The sequence below is a fragment of the Varanus komodoensis genome, unplaced genomic scaffold, assembly GCF_004798865.1.
Source record: "Varanus komodoensis strain SLA01 unplaced genomic scaffold, ASM479886v1 scaffold42, whole genome shotgun sequence".
Taxonomy (NCBI): Eukaryota; Metazoa; Chordata; class Lepidosauria; order Squamata; family Varanidae; genus Varanus; species Varanus komodoensis.
This window is the reverse complement of record NW_025335972.1, coordinates 6,513,131-6,533,663: the sequence shown is the minus strand read 5'-3', so window position 1 is coordinate 6,533,663 and position 20,533 is coordinate 6,513,131. Positions and strand designations below refer to the sequence as shown.

The following is a 20,533-nucleotide window of genomic DNA, read 5'->3' as shown; positions in this document are numbered from 1 at the left end:
TCTGGAGATGAGGTCAAAAGCACATCTAAGGTCAATACATGCTGCACAGCATGATGAATGTGCTCCAGAGGAGTGTTTCTCAACCAGAGGTTGGACCATTAAAGCATGGTCAATGACTGAGTGGCCTTCTCCAAAGCCTGCTTGTCAGACAAAATATTCTCAGTTACAACCCATTCCTGAAGTTTATAGTACAGGTGACTGGCATAAATATCCTGATCTTTCTAATGTATTTTATCTTAAGATGCTTTTATCAGATTGATCCGATTTTATTTCTTTATTCTCTCTCTTTATTTCTTTTCTCAAGTACAGCTCAATAGTTTGTACAATAGAATTAATTCTAATTGCTGTTAGATTCCTTTTAGAATAACTGCATCTACAACTGTATTTTTCTTATCTTAACTTTTCTTATCTTAACTAATTGTAATTTTGTGTTTTACTTGCTGGTCAATGACCAGATAAAGAATTGGTTGGTTGGTTGTTTGGTTGGTTGATGATACGAGTATGAACAAGTTCTAGTAACACATGTAGATTCCTGGAAGATTCAGGAAGCCTGAAATCCGCTTGTCTCTGTATTAGAGAGCAAGTCCAGTATGACTTGCTTTGGGCACACATGCCTAGGCATGGGCTGCACAGGTGTCATGAGTAGTGTGAAGAGTCCAGAAGCTTTTCCTTCTGTTTTAGCCTAACTGCAGCTTGCCAAGTCAAACTGCGGCCTTTGTTAACTACAGGTAATGAAGCAAGCTGGTTTCAACTAAACATAGCTATGATAAATGCCAGTCTATAGCTCATATGCCACATTAAACTGAGGTTAACCTAAAACAGAAGTGGAAACTTCCCTTCTCTTCCATGTGGCCACACCAGCGGATGCATGGGAGAGGCTGAGGCTTGTTCTCATAATTATAAATCATGTCATTATGTCTGAATGCAACCAGGGGCTTCCATTCTAACATAGGCTGTAATCCTGAGCACCCTGACTCCAGAGGAAACACTCGTAGAGCACACAAGCATCCATGCCATCCAGCCCTTCCCAAGGGTCCAAGTATAGTTTAGAAGCACAGAAACAGAGTGAGAAGGGGTCTCCCAGGCCATCTAGTCTGATCCCCAGCTCCACTCATGGCATGCCTATCATGTGCACATCCAGGCACAATTCCCATCATTCCTATTATTATTACCTAGGCTTGCCAGAGATGATGACATCTGGGAACCACAAGTTTGGGAAAATCAGACCTGTAAGGTTCTCCCACCCATTCATGAACTGTCAGCACAACAGCCTACTCTAGAGTAAATGAACACAGCAAGCAGAGCAGAGTTCTGCAACTCCCTGCCCAGCAGGATTTGTTCATTATTCTCCGAACTGGCTTACTTGAGACAGACCAAAAAAAATGTCTGAAAGCATTTATCTGACTGAGCCATTGTTTTTACCTGAATCGTACAGTGGTTCTAAGTGGGTGGGTGGGAGGGAGCAAAGTGGTAGCCTGCCCACCACTTCCCAAGTCCTGCCAGTTCAATCCAGCCCTCCAGTTGTTTACTGTGTGCTTTTATTTCCTTCCCCCCTTGGTCGCAGTAGTCCAGGGAACTGAGAACAGCAGCTTACAGGCCTTCTCAGGGGAATTATGAGACTTTGGATCCCACAGAGCCAAGGCCACCTGTGCTATGCCCTGCAAAAGCACCATCAGCAGGCTTTCTACGCACACACAGCTTTGCACAGGTGCTCTGTGGGCCACTGAGTCCAGCTGCCACACTGTTGGAAGAGCTCCACTCCATGGGATTTCTATGTGACTCAGTTTTAATGCTTGAACTCTGAGATGTTCTACAGACGTGTTTGTTTTATTGTACAAGAGTATATCTAAAAGCACACTCTGCAGTAGACCATCAAGCAGCACAAGCATATTTGTTCCCTGATGGAATCCTCATGGAATTTTATTTATTACTTAGGGGACTTCTATGCTTTTTTTATGCTAATGTATATATTTTAATTTTTATTTATGTGGATCTAATTTATTGTTGTAAGCCGCCCCGAGGCTTCGGCGAATGGGGCGGCATAAAAATGTTTTAATAAATAAAATAAATAAATATGCTGCCCCATTCGCCGAAGCCTCGGGGCGGCTCACAACCATAAATAAATAGAATTCAATAAAACAATATAAATTAACAATATAAATTATTGCCACTGCACCATCATTTAACAACATATTACACTGATGGACAGACTCTTCGTCGGCATAAGAACATAAGAAGTGTCCTGCTGGATCAGACCAAAGGCCTGATATTCTGTTCGCACAGTTTGCTAATCAGATGTCTCAAAAGGAAGCCCACATATCTGTGGTAGCACCCTCCTGCTCATCAAGTTCCCTAGCAACAGGCATGCACAAGTGTACTTCCACTGGTGCCACAGGTCTGATACAGTCATGAGGACTAGCAGCCACTGACAGCCATATTATCCAAGAATTTGCCTAAATTCCTTTTAAAGCCATTCAAATCAGTGGACCAAATTCTGCAGTTTAACTATGCACCATATGAAGTACTTCCTTTTGTATGCGCTGACTCTCCCAACGTTTAGAAAACTCCAGCATATTCACTCAACACTATCAATGCTGCATTCTAACCAGGAGGCAGGGTGGATGGAGGAATGCCTCCTAAAAGTGTTCTAAGGGCTTCCACACCCAATACTAAATGTTGGAGTTTGTAAACTGTCCAGAGAATATCTTTCTGAAATCACAATGAAATAAGAGCATCTGAGTTTGCATGCAAGGGGGCAGGGGGAGCCACAGCTTGTCTTGCTGTGAAAGAAAGAAGTCTTCAAGCCCATGATCAGCATAGGAGCTGAAGGTGGTTCCTGCATCTGGTTCAGGGCACGGCTGCAATATAAGGAACTAACATGCCTTCACCCCAGGAGAGGTGCTGGGCCACTTCCAGTCATACACCTCCACAGGATGGCCCAGTCTTCCAGTCCAAAAGCCCTGGATTACTTCTGGAGTTCAGCAGAACAGGGCCCTACAATATGTGAAATAAATAGAGCATGTCTTTAGGCATGTTTTCTTCCCCACCCACACGGAGAAGAGGACAACCATGTCTTCCAGGCTTTCTGATCTCGACTGTCCAAAACTCCGTGCAGCCCACCCACCGAGAGAGGCGCTGGGCGAACCCACTTACCCAGCCTGGTAAAGCAGGGGGAACAGCGACAGGCACGGCGGAGTGGGGCAGGGTATGGCATTGGCAGACGGCCTTCGCACATGCGCAGTAGCTCGCGCCAGCCCTTCCCTCCCAGGCCGGCTCCTATTTAAGGCGCATCGCAGCAGCGGGGCGGAGAGTGAGATTCACGAAGCCACCGAACGAGATTGAACCCCGTGCGCAGCTGGGAGTAACTGCGAAGAGACCATGAGGGAGATCGTGCACCTGCAAGCTGGCCAGTGCGGCAACCAGATCGGGGCCAAGGTTAGGGCGGGGAGAGCAGGGGACAAGGACGAATTAGGGCCAGATTCCCGCCCCTGCCCCATGCGTTCGCTTCCCACTTGGACGCTGGGGCCTCTGTCTCCGTGGAGGGCAGCTGCTGACTTCGGCCCCATCTCGCTCGGGGCGGCGGGGGTGGGTGCTGTGGCTGCAACTTGGCGGCCGAGCGGGGCAGCGGAATCCGCGGGTTTGCCTTCTCCCGCTCCACGCCCATCAGCCTTCCCTTCGCGCATTCCAGTGCAGTTGCGTCTCGGTGGGGATGGCTGTAGCCGGATGGTTCCTGGAGCACAGGCTAGGCGGGTGGGACCGGGGGAACGCTGACGGGGCGCTTTCGGCAGCGGGGAAGGGGCAGTGGACCCGCTGCCTGGCCCGAGCCCAGCCCCCTCCCAAGCGTCAGCCTCGCGCCTGTGCCTTCCTAGCAGGGGAGCGTGTGGCCAGCTGGGTGGATCTCTGCAATGCGGCCGCCAACATGGCTTCCATCCTTACCCTTCGGGAGGAAATCCCAGCAAGGCGGGGGGAAGGGAGTGAGCAAGCGATCTCCTGCCATCGCTGCCCTCCTTCGTTGCCGCACTTTTCCGGGTGCGTTCTCTTGCGGTGCGGTGCGGTGCGGTGCTTGCGTGCTGGGGTCCGCGCACGTGCGCGCCCTCTCACGCACCTTGACCAGCGGCTCTGTCTCGTTGGGCATCTGTGAGCCCTCGGTGCAAATCCAGTCGGTTAGGTTATCCTGCTCTCAAGGAATGGTGGGAAAATTGTGTTATGACAGGCTGTGATGACCTGCCACTCCTAAGCCAGAGCTCAGAGAAGAGGAATGCAGCCCTTTTGGCTTCATCTTGCAGCAGGACCAGCCCCAGAAATTGGTTCACACAAGCTTCAACTTCCAGGCGTGTATGCCACAGGAATTGGTTTTTCTCTTTGGCTGCATACATGTGTTGGAGGGACAGGTTCTGGCTACATGTGAATGCAGGATAGTAACTCTGTACTTGTCCCATCCCACAGTGAAGACTAGAATGCTGTACAGCAACCTCCCCCAGTGGGACTATAACTCCTATCATTTAGAGTGATGGGAATTGTAGCTCCATACATCCGGAGGCCTCTGACTGGTGGTGGGAGGATTGTAGCAGGTACACAGTGTCCAGAGAACACTGCCTTAAAGGCAGGCCTCTTCCCTCCCCTCCACAAACAGCTGCACCTTGCGTGAGTGTTGTGCCTGGCACTCTTCTTGGACTGTACATGGTGGCACTGTTACCGCACACTCTTAAGATTACTGCTCCTCAGCAATGGCATGGCTTTCTTGGGCTGACATTTGCTGGATGCCACTCCTGCTTAGCCTGACCCCCCACCCCCTGCCCTGGCTGGAAATAGATCTCAGTAGCCCTTGTGGGCATCAGGAATTTTAATTGCATCTTGAGCTGGCTCTGGTTAGAAGGGACGCAGTAGGTCAGCCTTGCTCAGGCTGGTGCCCTGCAGATATTTTAGACTAACCCTAACTCCCAGCATTCCTGACTTTTGGCCATGTTGACTGGAGCTGATGGGAACCGAAGTTTGAAACATCTGGCAGGCACTAGGCTGGGGAAGGTTGGAAATGCCCATAGAGTCCATCAGTGCCTATTAAGCACTTCTAGTAGATTCGTCTTCACTTCTAGGCTGCTTTAGAAAGCTCTCACTTGGTGATGTTTGCCTTTCCATTAACCTCCCACTGTCCTCCCCACCCCGAGAAAGGGATGTGCACCTTTCACCAAGGGTTGAAGAAGTAAGTCAGAGATGCAGCACACCTTCCTCTTGTTCTCTCCAGAAGTACTCCACCCTTGTTAGTAATGCAAGTAGGAGTCATGGATAGCAGGAATGGGTGGACCTTGTGATCTCACTTGGGAGCTGCTGATAGTTTCTTCCCACCACCAGTACCCAAAGATGTAGGTTCTCCATCTACTTCAGAAAAGACTGTTGGGTGGGAGAGCACTTGGGGGGGGGGGGCTGCTACACCAACTTCCTAGTGAATCAGTTAAGAGTGTTGGTCTTTCTTTCTTTGAGGGGATGCATCTGTGTCAGGGCTATACCACTGAAGACTGCTGGTAGAAGCTTGTGTGAGGCTTGTGTGTATGCTTCTACAATATAGTTCCTCCACACAAAAAACGGCAGCCCTGACCCCCTGCGTTCTCTGTGGAGGGGCTTTCTGCAGTATAGCATAGGCAGGGGTTTATTGTCTCAGGGAGAACCAGGCTTGAGTCACTGCTACTAAGCTCACTTTCCCTCCATCTGAGAACTGAGTAAGTCCTCTGTGGAGGGGCAATTCTGTTTCTAACTCAGGGCTACCAGCTTGTAGCGCTCTGTGGGGAGGCATGTATCTGTTGGGCCACTTCTGTTTTTAAGGCACCCTTGTCCCCCCAGGCTCTTCGCTCCTGCACTTTCTCATGTCTTGCTTGCTAAAAGAGTAGTTGGTCTGCTTGGCTGGCAGCCGCCTTGCTGCAGTGCCCTTGGAGATGACGCTGTGGCCCCTCTTGCAGAAATCCGCACCTTGCTGCCTCCCCCATCTTAAACATCTGTCTAACCCGGGGCTAAACTGGGGGATCTGATGGCATTAATAGAACCCAGAGAGGGTTTAAAGACTTATCTGCTCAGCATACTTGGATGAATGCAGACTCAGTGCCCGGGCAGGCCCAGTGTGCTTCCCTGAGGCAGCAGATTCATCCTGACCTTGGACGGTCATTGCAGTTGCAGCAGGAGCAGGTGAGGCTCTGATAGGCCGACAGGCTTTCTGTTACACTGATATTCCCAGCTTCCACACCACTTAACGCTGTGGAGCAGTCAGCATGCCAGGACACGCTGGCTTGATCCTGCACAGAATTGAAGGCACTTGAAGAGTAGCCTCGCCCTTTATGGTAATGATATCTGGCTGGGTACTTCCCTCAGAACAAAGGCGCAGCTGCCTCCCCCCCCCCCCCGCCCCAGTTTAAATGTACATGGTGATGGGTATGCAGCGAGGTTGCTTGCAGAATGTGCAGTGTGCCCCCCTCCCCTGGGAGTGACTTAAATATCCACCTGGGGCAGGCCACGGGATGCTAATTAGAGCTGCCTGTGAGTGGTCAGAATGAAAGCCCTTCTCAGTGTTAAGGCTCTGACCCATGGAGAGTAATGCTGGATCAGGGCTGCTCCTTTTGGGGAAACCAGAGAACAGAAACCAGGGGCCCTGTTCCTAATTTGAGGAGAGGACTTGTTCTGAGATGCAGCAGCAAATCCTCATGCCTAAGAACTGTGGGGGAGGAGAGTGTTGGAGAAGGAGGATTTGTCTCTGAGTGGGTCAGTGAACCCTGCTTGCTTAAGCTAAGTCCTTGCTGCAGCCTGGTGAGTGACCTGAGGGAAGCCTGACAGCCATCTTGGTTCCACTGCCCAGCGTAATGTCAGGCGGTCTGCTTCTGCACTGGATTTATGACTGCGGTGCTTGCTTTTCCCTCTTAGTCTAGCTGCTTTTCTTGCGGGGCCGTGTGGAGAAGAGGCAAGGAGATGTGGAGACGTCTTCATGCTCACTTGAGTTCTCTCCTCTGCTTGGCTCTGCTCTTCCCCACCCCCTTTTCGTTCCACAGGCATCGGGTATAAATAGAACCTGCCACTCACGCTGTTGCTGCTCCTGCTCCTGCAGCAAGTGAGGGGTGGGGAGGCAAAGACTGACACAGCGGCTCCGTTTCAGAGCCGTGGTGCAGCATGCGCAGAGAGGTGGCTGGGGACTGATTGTGCCAGGTGTCCTGCTTGCAGTGGTGGGAGGTGGGCCAGACTTGGCTGGGCGGGGGGCTTTTGAGACTAATCTTAATGGCTTAAGTCGTAACAACTACAGCTTATTACCGAAGCAGCAACTGATGAGAACAAGAGACACGTGCATGCAATGGAATAGATTTTTGGGAGCAAGTATGAACTGCAGTTCTGTCCCCATTTTAGCAGGAGTTTGTGAGCTCCAGTATACTTGGCATTAATTGAGTGAATTAGAGTACTCAAAGCATGCTCATGTTCCTAGCAGTCCTTACAACAGGTAGGTCAGTATTCTCATTTCCCATATTTAAAAAGAGAGAAGGAAAGGCAGAGCTGAGTTGGAACAGACTTAATCTAAAGGCACCCAGTGAGGTTATGACAAAGGTGAAATCTAAACTAAATGCATGCTTGTTCACAGCTTAGTTTTTTAATCACTGCCCTGCTGCAGTAGAACTCTGTCAGGTGGGAGGCCAGCTTGAGACTTCTGCATTGCTGCTGTGTGTGTAAAAGATTGGGGAATTTTTGTGGATGTGAGCCTGTAGAGAGGAAATTTTGCAGTGTGGAGCAGTTTATTTCACTAAGTCAGAAGGTAGGTTAGGATCTGCTAGTAGATTGACAAGGATTTCTGTTTATCTGTTTTAAATATCCCTCAGCCCTAAATTAAACAGCTAATATAACAGCCACTGGCAGGAAGACAGGTAGTAAGCAGGAGTGGGTTTTTCTGTGGAAGTGCTGTGACTTCTGGACCCTTCTGGTACTCAGTGCAAATTCCTGGACACAGTTGAATTTATATGTCACTTGTGTCTGGCACCAGTCAATGGCTGTCAAAGTTCTAGTAAGTCAGTCCAAAGCAGTTCCCTAGATTAGGCAGCTGTGAATAACATTCATTCAAGGAGGTTCTTTGGCCACCTCCAGTACGAGATAGTCCTGCTACCTGCTGCCCCTTCCTCTCAAAATAGCATGAGTGAATATCAGCATTTTGATGCAAGCAGGACCCTGCTCCCAATCCCGCTCCTGCTCCTGTAGGCTGGCCTTTTCCTGGAGGGAAGCAGCCTCAGCCCCAGAGCCATTAATGTGGGGATCAGCGCATAAAAAGATCTGGGGGTCTTGTGTCAACCAGTTCACGTCTGCCTCCCTGCTGACCCAGGTTGCATAAATCCATTGGCCTACTTGCCAAGTGCTACCAGTGCACCCACCCATGCAGTTCCATCGCAGCAGACAAGAGCTGCCTCACGCCACATCAAGCGATTGGTGGTGGCTCTCCAGGTCTTCAGGCAGTTCCTCCTGGAGGTGCCAAAGACTGCGCCGAGGCTGGACAGCACGCAAACCAAGGGATTTGCTGTTGCGTTCCTTCCCCAAAGCCCAGTTCCGAGGACTGGGGCAGGGGAATCAAGTGCTGGCTGCCCTCTCTTCCCACAGAGCTGTTTGCAGGAGGAGGCAGCAGCAAGGATTTCCGGGCACCTTCTGTAAAAGCTCGCCAGTGTCACAGGCATCTCTCCCTCCCCCCACGTGCTGCAGGATGCAAGGTGGGGGGAGGATTGATGCCAGGCCTCCTGCTGTTTCCACTGCTGCTGACAAAGATGCTTATTAAAGAGGGAATGGCTGTGCATGTGAACCCGCTGGATGATACCAGGGTCTCCCTGCTTCAGCACCCTGTTCTCACAGCAGCCGGCCAGCTGCTCATGTGATACCACAAGAGGACAGGAGTGCAGCAGTACCCTGCTACCCAAGTGCCCCGGCAGCTGGAGTGCACAGGCACCCTGTTTTCAACACTGCAGACAGTGTATATCTGGTCAGGACCAGTAGCCATTGATAACCTTCGCATGAATTTGTTCAAGCTGGGGGCTCTCCAGACCCGGTGGCCATCGCTGCATCTCACACAAGTGTATTTCATGGTTTGCTATTGGAAGAAAGGTTTCTCCTTCACTGTCCTGAATCTTCCACCAGTCAGCTTCATGAGATGACTCCCATCAGATTCTGGTATTCTGGGAGAGGAAGAGAAATGTTTCCTCTTCACTTTCTCCATGCCATGCAGAATTTTGAGTCCCTTTAGCATGTCCCCTTTCACTCATCTTTTTTCTAAGCTAAAGCACCTCAGTGGGAATAGAGTAAATGGAAGGGGGCAAGAAATGGGGAACGATTTGATTTGATTTATTATATTTGTATGCCACCCCATAGCCCATGGGGCTCTCTGGGCAGCTTACAAGACAAGATACAAAATAAAGACAATAATATAATCAATTTATAATAACCAAAACCAATGTAAACACAATAATATAATCATGGCAAATACAAATTCAAATACACTATTAACAATAAAACAGTACAAAATCAGACAAGATTCCTAATACAGTAATAGACATAATGTTAAGTGATGAAATGCAGCTATGACTCCCACCACCACTACTCAACCCCCATTTGATGGCAAAACAGAACTAAAGATTCCCCCTCTTGCAGCCAATTTCCTTGTGCTAGTGTACCCGTGCATGTACATTGGCTCGTTTCTCCATCCTTGATTAGTGAACACTTAATGGCCTGCCTGGGGCCCCATCATTCTGTTGAATGAACACAGTGAGGAGGCCATGGCTGGAGCTGCGTGCAAACAACTTCTAGTGACCAGCTGGACACATAGAGAAGTCATTCTTGTGAAAATCTGCTGGATGTTTGTGAGGAGAAACTGTACACAGGTGGGTAAGGGTAGACTGGACAGTGCTACCCCAAGAAACTCCCCACACAGAGTAGTTCGTATGAAGCCCCCTTTAATGACTGGTGGCTAGCAGACTGATGCTACCTAAAATAAGATAATGGGAATAACCCAGGTGTGTGTTCTTTGGTGGCCCACTGAAACATGCAGGTGCCGTTATCATCAAGTGACAGACAGGAAGAGGTGAGAGCCCTGCATATGGAAGACCTCCATGATATAACTAAGTTAGCAGGAGAACAGTGTGGTATAGTGGTTAAGAGCAGGGAACTGAGGCTCAGGTGGTCTGGGTTCTAGTCCCCTCCACCATAGAGTCAGCTGAGTGACTTTGAACCAGTCACAGACACTCAGCCCAACCTACCTCACATGGTGGTTGTTGTGGGGATGAGATGGAGAGCAGCAGGAGGAGAATGGTGCAAGCCACCTTGAGTTCTTTAAAAAAGAAAAAGGTGGGATATAAATTTAGTAATAACAGTTTTTTCTTCACTCCAGATGAACTGCATAGACGTCTTAGGCAACTTACGGAACAGAGTGTCTGAACCCGCTCTGCTGTGAGCCAAAGCAGGCCTCAGTGCTGCTGTGGGCAGAGCAGGAGGCTGGTGGAGATGATCCATGCGCAGCAGCTCTCCTGCCCTTCTGCATTGGGTGGCTGCTGTTCCCCCCCTGCCCCCCCCGCTTGAATCCATTTCAGCAGGGCTTGCATTAGTCAGAAATCTGGCAGGCCCTGGATTTGTAGCCTCAGGTGCCCAGTTCTCCTGGTGGCTTGTGGGTACCAAAGATAAGAGGAGCCCAAAGAAAAAGGGCGGGCATCGGCATTGCACCCTTGCTGCCTTCTGCGTCGCTGTTGATCCCTTTGACTCAGATTCATTCTGAATCTGGCAACTCAAGATGCTGAAAGAACCCATTGCTTGGGTCCCTGTGCCATCTAGGCAGCCACAGACAGTAGTTCTTGCCTGGCCTTATGCTACCGAGTCCTTTTCAGGGGAATGACATGGCTGTGGCACCTTCCACCTGAGGTCAGTCGGTGTGCATCTAATGTAATGCCATGGTGTCCTTGCCTCTAGACAAAGTTATTGTGCCCATGATAGCATAGGATCGAATGCCTGGGGCCTCATGCAAGCTGTAGGTGTGTCTCCCTCTTTCGAGAACTACCTAAAGCCGGTACAGCAGGCAGTATTCTTGCACTTCCAGGAGAGCCCAGTTAATGTTAGCTCTCATTTGCCCCACCAGAAAAGCCGAAGCTGAGAGGTGTGACCGTGATGGTGCTCCTGGGATGTCCCTGCACCTGTTGGCTGCAGTGCCAGCCACCCCAAGGCACAGAGTAAGGCAGTCTTCCCCAACTTGGTGTAGCCCAAAAGATTTGGATGACATTTCCCAGCATTACAACCCATTAGCCATGCCTGCAGGAACTTAGGGGATCTGAAATTCAAACCAGGAGCAGGATGCATGTAGGGGGCACACTATGTCCAAGAAGGCTGGCATAAGAACCCTGCTGCAGGGTATCCGGAGCAACCCTCCTCGATCTTCAACCTGCAAAAGGGGTGGTGTCAACAAGAGACTTTTTGAAATGTCCAGACTTCTTAAGCCCAGTCTAAAGGGCCAGAAGCACAAGCTGTGGGAAGGCAAAGGTAGCATTAAGCTCGGGATGAAAGCAGTGCTTTGATGGCAGGCAAATATTTCATTTGAGAAGCAAAGCAAGGACGTTTTCCTGGTTTAGCGAAGGATCATTCAGCACAAAGTCCTTTCCTGCATTGGCATCTATTGATGGGAAGGCCCTACCCTGCATGTGCCATACTGTCTGTGATTCCCAAGCAGATGGCAAGCCTTGCTTCCTTCCAGCATCTCTGGTTCCAGACAGCCTCGATTGTGGGTTGCCGTTGATAATATGAGTTTTCTTCATGATCTTGGCCTCTCTGGCATGACCATCCCCTCCTGAAGTTGGCTTGAATCCATGGGAACAAGTCGCTGGCAAAATGCTTCTCTTGTATTTGCAATAATGCAATTGTGTGGTGCAACATACTGTCCCTGCTGCTCTGCCAGTCATTTCAATACATCTGCTTACTGCAAGGCGCACAGATTAGTTGGAGGGTGTATCCTTCATGAGGGCTTGGTTTTTGCATGGCTTTTTCAACCCTATCCCAGGGATAGGCAACCCAGTGCCCACCAGGCACGTTAGACTGCAACTTGAAGCATCCCCACAATGCATTTGGAAAGCACAGTTTGGGGAAGGCTACTTTAGTTCTTCCTGGCATATATATTTGAGGACCATTGCTCTAGATTCCCCAGACACACCACAAACTAGCTGACTTCAAAGTGCCCTGGAAGCCACACCTGCTTGGGCCTTCTAGTTCTGCGGCCTCCATTTCCTTTGCAGTCTGGGCCATAATCTTCCCCATTTGTGTTTCTCGTTTCTTCCTTTGCCTGGCTGCACCTGGCTGCAAGAAGAAAATCTTCCCAGAATGGCTTCCCCGCAGGGAAATCTGGTGTCCGTTTGCATGAGCTGGTGCACGGTGCAAGTGGTGGCTGCTTTGGGGCTGCAACATTGGCCCTTAAGGCTTTGGCACATTTCTGAGCCTGTGCGGTCAAAACCCACAGTTTCAGTGTGGCCAGAAAGCATACAGATGGCCCTGTCCCTCCCGCTTTCTGCACCAGACCACCACGAGCTCAGTCTGAGTAAGAAGTGTGCAGAGCTTGTCAGAGCTTTGGGGATCCCAGCTGGCCTCTTATTTCATAGCAAGCAGGCTTCTCAATGCAGCAGCCTTTGTGACTGAGGGTGACTTTATCCCTTGGTTCAGATAACTGCGACCCCTTGCTGAGTTACTTTAAATTCTGGGTGTGAGTCCTGGGCTTGAATAATGCATCTGAAACATAATATGAGAGGGGACCATGTATGTGCAGGGAGCTGTATTAACAATGTATCTGCCTTGGGCAAAAGATACAAGCGGTGTGATACTAATGCTCTTGGTGGCTTCTTGCCATTTTTCAAGTGGGTGCATACACAGGAATGCCTCTTAATGGCCAGTCCAACAGGCAGGAATAATGTGATGTATAAGAACCTGGGGAGCTGCCTTAGCCAGGTGTTGTTTAAGCTCACTGGCAGTGGCTCTCCAGAGTTGCGGCTGGGAATTGTTCCCAGTTCTCAGCCAGAAGTGCCCAGGACTGATCCTAGAGCGGTCTGCAGTCTGCAGTTGCTCTGCCACGGGGATGTTGTGTCTCTCTCTGAGTGGGCCTGAACCTCTTTGCAGAATGCTTGTGGGTGGAGACAATTTGCAGGTGGGGGAACTAATCTAAGAATGGTCTCCCTTGGAGTATTTTGTGGAGAGCACTGTAAATGAAGTGGCTTCTGTGACTTGGAAAGCAGTCTCTGGTATGGAGAATGCAGTGATCTGTGAAATAAATACCAGACTGGAGTCTTGCATTGGAGTCTATATAGATTGGAGTCTATATAGTCTTCCCTCTATAAGCACGATTCCATCAGGGCTGCTGCTGCTCTTCACACTGGCTTGCCTTTGCTCTTTCCTGTTTTTACCCTTGGTAACTGGAGAAATTCAGTAAGTTGGTGTTCCTCAAACTGTATTCTAGAAAGCCTGACTGCTTGCTTCAGAATTATATTTGGGGTTCCTCACTGAGAAGGTCCCTAGTAGCAAATGACAGTGGGCAGTTCACTTTGCCACAGCTTTCTTTTTCTTGCCACGTGTCCCCTTCAAGCATTAGCATGTGTGCTTGGCTGTTAAGAGGAAGGCATTCTAGACAGACCACTGCCCTGTATGAACTGACCCACCAGGTACTCATACAGAAATCCTGTGTCTCAGTGAGAATGTGTAAGACAAATGAGTACCAGACACAGGACCCGCCCAAGTCATTTTCCTGGCTGAGGCAATGGATACAAGACCCCCTGCAGGCCACACACAGAGGCCAAGTGCGTTCTGCCCCCCAGCATCTGCTGCTTGAGGCAGCCTCCCCATTTTGCCTGATAATAGGACTGACCCTGATAATACAGGAGAGCTGGATTGGCATTGGTGTCAGATGAACGTCTTGCTGGGCATTCTCCCTCATAGGTGCAGGGAGGAGCCGTCCATAGAGGACAAGCGTGCACAGGGGCATTCCCTGGAGGTCTGGTACTAAACTGCACCGCTGGGTTGTGCCTTTGTCCCGGTCTCACCCCTCGGTGGTATCGCAGTTCATGGTTCTGCCCTGCCACAGGCATTGCGGGACAGAGAGTGCCGGCTGCCATGAAGAAAAGCCTCCCCTTGCCAGGGTAGCCAGCCCGAGAGCCTGACGGAGGGCAAGGTCTCATGTGTTTGATGCCTCTGAAGCAGGAAACCTGCACGGCCCCTTCATGCTAACATGGGAGGACATTCCACTGAGAAGTGCCCCTCCTCTTGCCCGGTGGAAACATGCAAACGACACACATGCGCACACAAGCAAGTGAAAGCGCTTGCTTGTTTCACATGAGGCCGTGCTGGATGCAGCTTTTGGGAGGGCTCAGACATGTGGCTGCCACTGATGCTTTGTCCTCCCTGACACCTCCTACAGTTCTGGGAAGTCATCAGCGATGAGCACGGTATAGACCCCACTGGCACCTACCACGGGGACAGTGACTTGCAGCTGGAGAGGATCAACGTCTACTACAACGAGGCCTCAGGTTTGTTCCCACTTTGGAGCGGTTTGTCTCCAGGGCTTGAAGGTGGTCTCTCTTTTCTCATGCTGTGCTGTCCAGAGGCCTCTCTGGTCAGCTGCCTTCTCTTCTCCACAGTGTCTTCACCACTCTTCCTTTGGGCCAAGAATGCTTTTCCCACCAAGGGCAAAAATAAGCAGGAACTCGCCAGTCCTTTATTACATTTCTGAGCCACCAAATACTTATTTATTAGGTTGATACACTGTCTTTTTTCCTCCAAAAACGGAACCCCAGGCAGTGCGTATAACCACTTTATCCTCCCCGCACCCCTGTGGAGCAGGCCAGGCTGAGAGGGAGTGACTGGCCCAGAGTCACCCAAGTGAGCATCAAGGCCAAGTGGGGGCTGGAGCCTGCGACTCGGGCCCACACTCCAGCCTCTACGCTGCACTGGCTGTTGGAGCTCTCTCGGTTATTGAGCGGATTAGGACAGGGCTGCAGTGTGCAGGTACAAGGAGTGAGGATCCTGCGGTGCTTTCCCCTGCTTGGCTGGCACTGTGCTACAACAGTGTTCAGTTTGTGACTGGGCTGCAGTCCAACTGATGTAGTTCATTGCCCAGCTTGGTGGCCTCTAGATGTTTTGGGTCTCAGCCAGCATGAGTGGTCATCCAAACTATCTGCAGAATACCATGCTGGGGAGGGCTAAGAGTCCTTCTCCACTGGTCTCCACTATGGCCTTGCCACAGTCTGCCACCTCCTGTCTTCCTGCCCCTCCGGCCTGTAGTCTATTCCTTCCCTGTCAGTCTAGTCCCTGACCAGCCCATCCCCGTGTATCCAGTGCAGATCAGAGTAAGGGCTGTGGGTGCAGGAGACATGCTGGAAGCAAAGGAATCAATAATGGTGGTGTCATCGACCGGCTCATGGAACGAGCAGCTGCCCACGTGACCTGTCCCTTGGATGGGGTTGTGCCGAGAGACCTTTCCGTGAACCCTGGATAGAACAGCCTGTGGCAGCCCCCCGCCATCTCTCATGGCTGCTGTCAGGGAGGTGATGATGGCAAGCAGCCTATTGCCGAAGCATCTCATCTTTGCAAAGAGCCCCGGGGATGGTCTGAAGGCACCGCACGGTGCAGCTGTCCTGCAGGAGTCCTGAAAGCTTCCAGGCTGTGGGTGCTCTCAGCAATGCTGAGGGCAGACAGGGTGTCTATTGGGGATGGGCATTCTGGGGCCCTCCGTATGTTTTGGGTTATAACTCTCATCACCCTGTGATAGTTTGAGATGATGGGGGATGTAGCCCAAAACATCTAGAGGGCATTGAGTTGCCTGCGCTTGATGCAAATGCTCACGGAAGCGGAGGCAGTTCTGAACTTGTTCTCCCCTTTGAACCAGCCGATTTGCTCAGCCATGCACTAGTCTGGGCAAATGCTGGAGGGATCTCTTGGAGGAGGGGACTGTTGCTACCAGGTGGATTATTTCGAACCAGCTCCATAAGAGTTCTTTTTCTCCCCATAGGTGGCAAGTATGTGCCCAGAGCTGTCTTGGTTGATCTGGAACCTGGCACCATGGATTCTGTCAGGTCTGGACCTTTTGGACAGATCTTCAGGCCTGATAACTTCGTCTTTGGTAAGAAACTAGAAGGTGCTCAGAAAGTTTCATGTATGTCTCTGTATGTGCACATGTGTGTCCTTTAACACACTGCCTTAGACCTGAGGCTTTCCAGTTTTTGAGGAGATGAATCAGCTCTAACCCAAGTACACAAGATTTTTTAAAAAATTGCTAACTGGTCATTTAAGAGATACCATGTCCAGCTTGGACTGGGGATCAGATTTTAATCTCTGCTTGGAAATGAGGGGCAAGGGACAGTTTTAAGATCTTCTGTGTAGCCTGCCTTCCAGGACATTTACAAGGAAGGAGTATATATGCTGCTCACTCAGAAGCATATATGAAACTGAAGAGTGTAATCCTATCTTACACCACCTAACATGCCTATGCTTGCACCCACAAAAGCTCAAGTGCTTTCCAAGGGTTCACAGTGGGCTGCAAGAGTACCTGATGAGCTGCAGTGGCTTCCAGGTGGTGCCCTTCATGTTATATTTTTGGGACATCTAATCTTCCTTGATGCTCAGGACAGGACTGCCTCCACCCCACGCAATATGGAATTCCAAATGAAGCTCAAGGTCCTCCCAGCAGGACCAGTGGAGCCTGGGAATGTGCCTGGCCCTGAAAGCTTCAGGATTTGGCCACCAAAAGAAGCTGAATGCTCTGGCCCTATTGTGCAGCAGGCCTCCCTCAACCTGGCGCCCCTCCAGAGGTGTTGGGCAACAGCTCCCATAAACCTGGCTGAATGCTTATGGAGGTTTCATTCAATGCACCTGGGAAGCCACATCTGGCCTCCATCTGGCAGGGGCTGCTGTAGCAGTTTTCTCAAGTGCAGATTGCTTTGGGGCAGCAAAATCTGGGAGACCTTGAACACTGTTGTATCAGATGATGAGCCCTATGCTAGGAGAAGTGACCTTACTATTTGCTTTGCCCCCAAGTTTAAGAACTGCAGCTCTTAGATTCAGCATGCAATCCACCAAAGCAGCTCTTGTATAAAGCCACGCTCACCCTACAGGGGTACCTGGAGGAAGAGATGATGGAATAAGGCAGCAACCTCTCTTGGCCCTCTCTGGACTTTTGCGGATTCCCCAAGCCCCAGCACTGGCAACATGTGGGGTGCGCTGGTTGGGGTGAGGGAAGGTGTGAGCAATAAACCACCCACCTCTGATAACTATCCCTGCAGAGTTTGCAGCATGACTGGGTTTGCAGTGGTGGGAAGGGGGCTGGGGCTGGTGTGGGGGTGTGGAGAGCGAGATGAAGTCTTCTGGAACGGAACATTTTAGGGTCTGTCAGGTTGAGGTATAGTGGTGAGATCCTATAATGCAGGAAGCCAGCTTTTTTGTGGTCATAGGTCCCGGCTAGTTCCGCAGAGATCATGTTAACTGCATGTCTTTGTCCCACATTCAGACTCTGCAACTCTGGGGTGTGGGGTGCTGGCACTTCAGATCACTGCACCCAGGCAAAGAGATTACTCAAGAGGAAAATTCTCTTGCAATAAGAAGGCATTGTATGCATAATTCCGCGTCAGCACAGGGCCTTCTGAAACCTGTTGTCCTTTGCAAGAAAGCAATTCACCATTGCATGAGTAAACGGTAGGAGGCAGAAGGAGCAGTTGTTCATGCTGCACATGAAAGCACCGCACCCTGAATGCGGGAGCCTTTCACAGAGGTCACCTGTGTTTTTCCAAAGCAGCATAAAGCAAAAAACTTGATGACTTAGAAGCCTTATCATGGCTGAATCTGCTACACAAAGCCTTTCTCCTGTAGGGAAGGGGTTTGAAAGCACTGAACACTGCCTTCTATTGAGGCTTCCAGTGTGTGACCTGACATTGACAGGAGATGTCTTGCGAAACGTTTTGTTCGCTGTGAAGAGGGGCCTCCATCCTCAGCTACATTTCCAGGGACATGCAAATGAGGGCCGCACCACATGCCTCCTTTTCCAGATGTTTGTTGGACATCATCCTTCCCGCCCGTGTGGATTAGGGCTGCCAGGAGCTGCTGTCCAACAACATCTGGACAGCCACAAGCTCTTCGCCCATATTTATGGCAAGAACTTTCAGTTAGCGAGTCCCTCTGGCAAGAGAAGTTACAATATCAAGGGGTTTCTCCTTACTCAGCATCCTGTTCCCCTTTCCATTTAGGGAAGAATGGCAAGCTCAGTGCTGCATGCTTGGCTGGGACGTGCACTTCAGGACAGTGTGCAGTGTGGGAAGGAGCCGCCCAACTCAGCTGTTAATGATGGGAGTTGCAATCCAACAGACCTGGAGAGCCTCGGGTGGCACTGGAGACTTCTGGCTCCAGCGACAGTGGGACAGTGTCCCTATGCTGGGCACCAGTCTGAACTTGAAAGAAGGCGTCCACAGTGCTAAGCCCCAGACCCACAATAGTTCCAGCGTCATGGATAGCTCTTCTCAAGTTCAGGCTGGTGTCCAGAATGGGTGCGCCAACCCACTGGCATTGGCCCTCTGCTGCCAGGTGGGGAGGGGCTGCTTTAAGAGAACGTCTAAAACTGAGAAAAGCAGCAGGGAGCGGTGGGACTGAATGTGCAGTTGCAAAAGGCCCACAATGAACCAAACCTCTGTGATCCCTCCCCCGCACCCCATCCCCAAACTCTTGCTTTGCTGTTCAGGTCAAAGTGGTGCCGGGAACAACTGGGCCAAAGGGCATTACACAGAAGGAGCTGAGCTGGTGGACTCCGTCCTAGATGTGGTCAGGAAGGAAGCAGAGAGCTGTGACTGTCTCCAGGGCTTTCAGCTCACCCACTCTCTCGGCGGCGGCACCGGTTCAGGGATGGGGACCCTGCTGATCAGCAAGATCCGGGAGGAATACCCTGACCGCATCATGAATACCTTCAGTGTTGTGCCATCGCCCAAGGTCTCTGACACAGTGGTGGAACCATACAATGCCACTCTCTCGGTGCACCAGCTGGTAGAGAACACAGACGAAACTTACTGCATTGATAACGAGGCTCTGTATGACATATGCTTCCGAACCCTCAAGCTCACCACTCCCACCTACGGGGACCTCAACCACCTGGTCTCTGCCACCATGAGTGGTGTGACTACCTGCCTCCGTTTCCCTGGGCAACTCAATGCCGACCTCCGCAAGCTGGCTGTTAACATGGTGCCCTTCCCTCGCCTCCACTTCTTCATGCCTGGCTTTGCTCCTCTGACCAGCCGTGGCAGCCAGCAGTACCGAGCCTTGACTGTGCCGGAGCTAACGCAGCAGATGTTTGATGCCAAGAACATGATGGCAGCCTGCGACCCCCGTCACGGGCGCTACCTGACAGTTGCAGCCGTCTTCCGAGGGAGGATGTCCATGAAGGAGGTGGATGAGCAGATGCTGAATGTGCAGAACAAGAACAGTAGCTACTTTGTGGAGTGGATCCCTAACAACGTCAAGACAGCTGTATGTGACATCCCACCCCGTGGCCTCAAAATGGCAGCCACCTTCATCGGCAACAGCACAGCCATCCAGGAGCTCTTCAAGCGCATCTCTGAGCAGTTCACCGCCATGTTCCGCCGCAAGGCCTTCCTCCACTGGTACACAGGGGAAGGCATGGATGAGATGGAGTTCACAGAGGCTGAAAGTAACATGAACGACCTGGTCTCAGAGTACCAGCAGTACCAAGATGCCACTGCTGAAGAAGGGGAGTTTGAGGAGGAGGCAGAGGAAGAAGTAGCATGAGGAGCTCCTCGTTCGTTCGTTTGTTCTTTCTCTCCCCCTCTCCCCATGACTCTTCCTTGTTCCCACCAGTCTCCTGAACCAATGGACCATCTTGCCTGCGCTGGCATAGGCTTGAACATTCTAGGCCAACCTAACGAGTGGAGTGTTCTGAGCCCTTCCGCCTGCCCACCCCACACTCCACAAGCCGGAATGATGCATGGAGGACTGCTGGGGCGGCATGGTCTGGCAGGCTTCAGGGTCCCGTTCAGGAGTGGCGGCGGGGGTAGTAAGTCTTGCTACAAGCACCACCAATACATGTTCTCATCTTACCAACCCACACCACCCCCTTTTCTTTCCTCTCTGCCCATGCTTCAGTGCATCTCCCCTCCTGCGGCGATGTCTGTCCGTCCTTAAGTGTTCTGTGTATGGTCATGTGTGTTATTTTTGTTTGTTTTCAGAGATGAGTATGCACTAACTTGTAACCTGCATTTGTTTTTGCATTTTGTTTTTTTGTTTTCATCCATGCTGGGCTTAAAGAAAAGATTAATGGAACTTGAGGGGGGTTGGTTTGAGGGGGAATGGGGCTCTGTCTTTTAGGCTGAAAAGTGGTCCCCCTTTTTAGTGTGTTTGCTGTCAAAGCAGTTATATGTCTCCACAATAAACTACTGAATAATGGATACAGGCTAACCTTGCTTTCTGAGCTTGTCTTTTTAATCCTCCTTAAAAGCAAGACTAATCCACTGGGGCCAGATTTGAGTTGCAGGAA

At 50.7% G+C, this 20,533-nt stretch overlaps 1 protein-coding gene across 1 annotated transcript; it reads left to right on the top strand.

Annotated features, from left to right (window-relative positions):
- Positions 1–3,295: 3,295 nt before the first annotated feature.
- Positions 3,296–20,454, top strand: TUBB4A (tubulin beta 4A class IVa). Its single transcript, XM_044443667.1, has 4 exons — positions 3,296–3,435; positions 14,426–14,534; positions 16,016–16,126; positions 18,731–20,454. The coding sequence occupies exons 1-4, from the start codon at positions 3,379–3,381 to the stop codon at positions 19,786–19,788; spliced, it is 1,335 nt and encodes a 444-aa protein (XP_044299602.1). The 5' UTR covers positions 3,296–3,378; the 3' UTR covers positions 19,789–20,454.
- Positions 20,455–20,533: the final 79 nt, after the last annotated feature.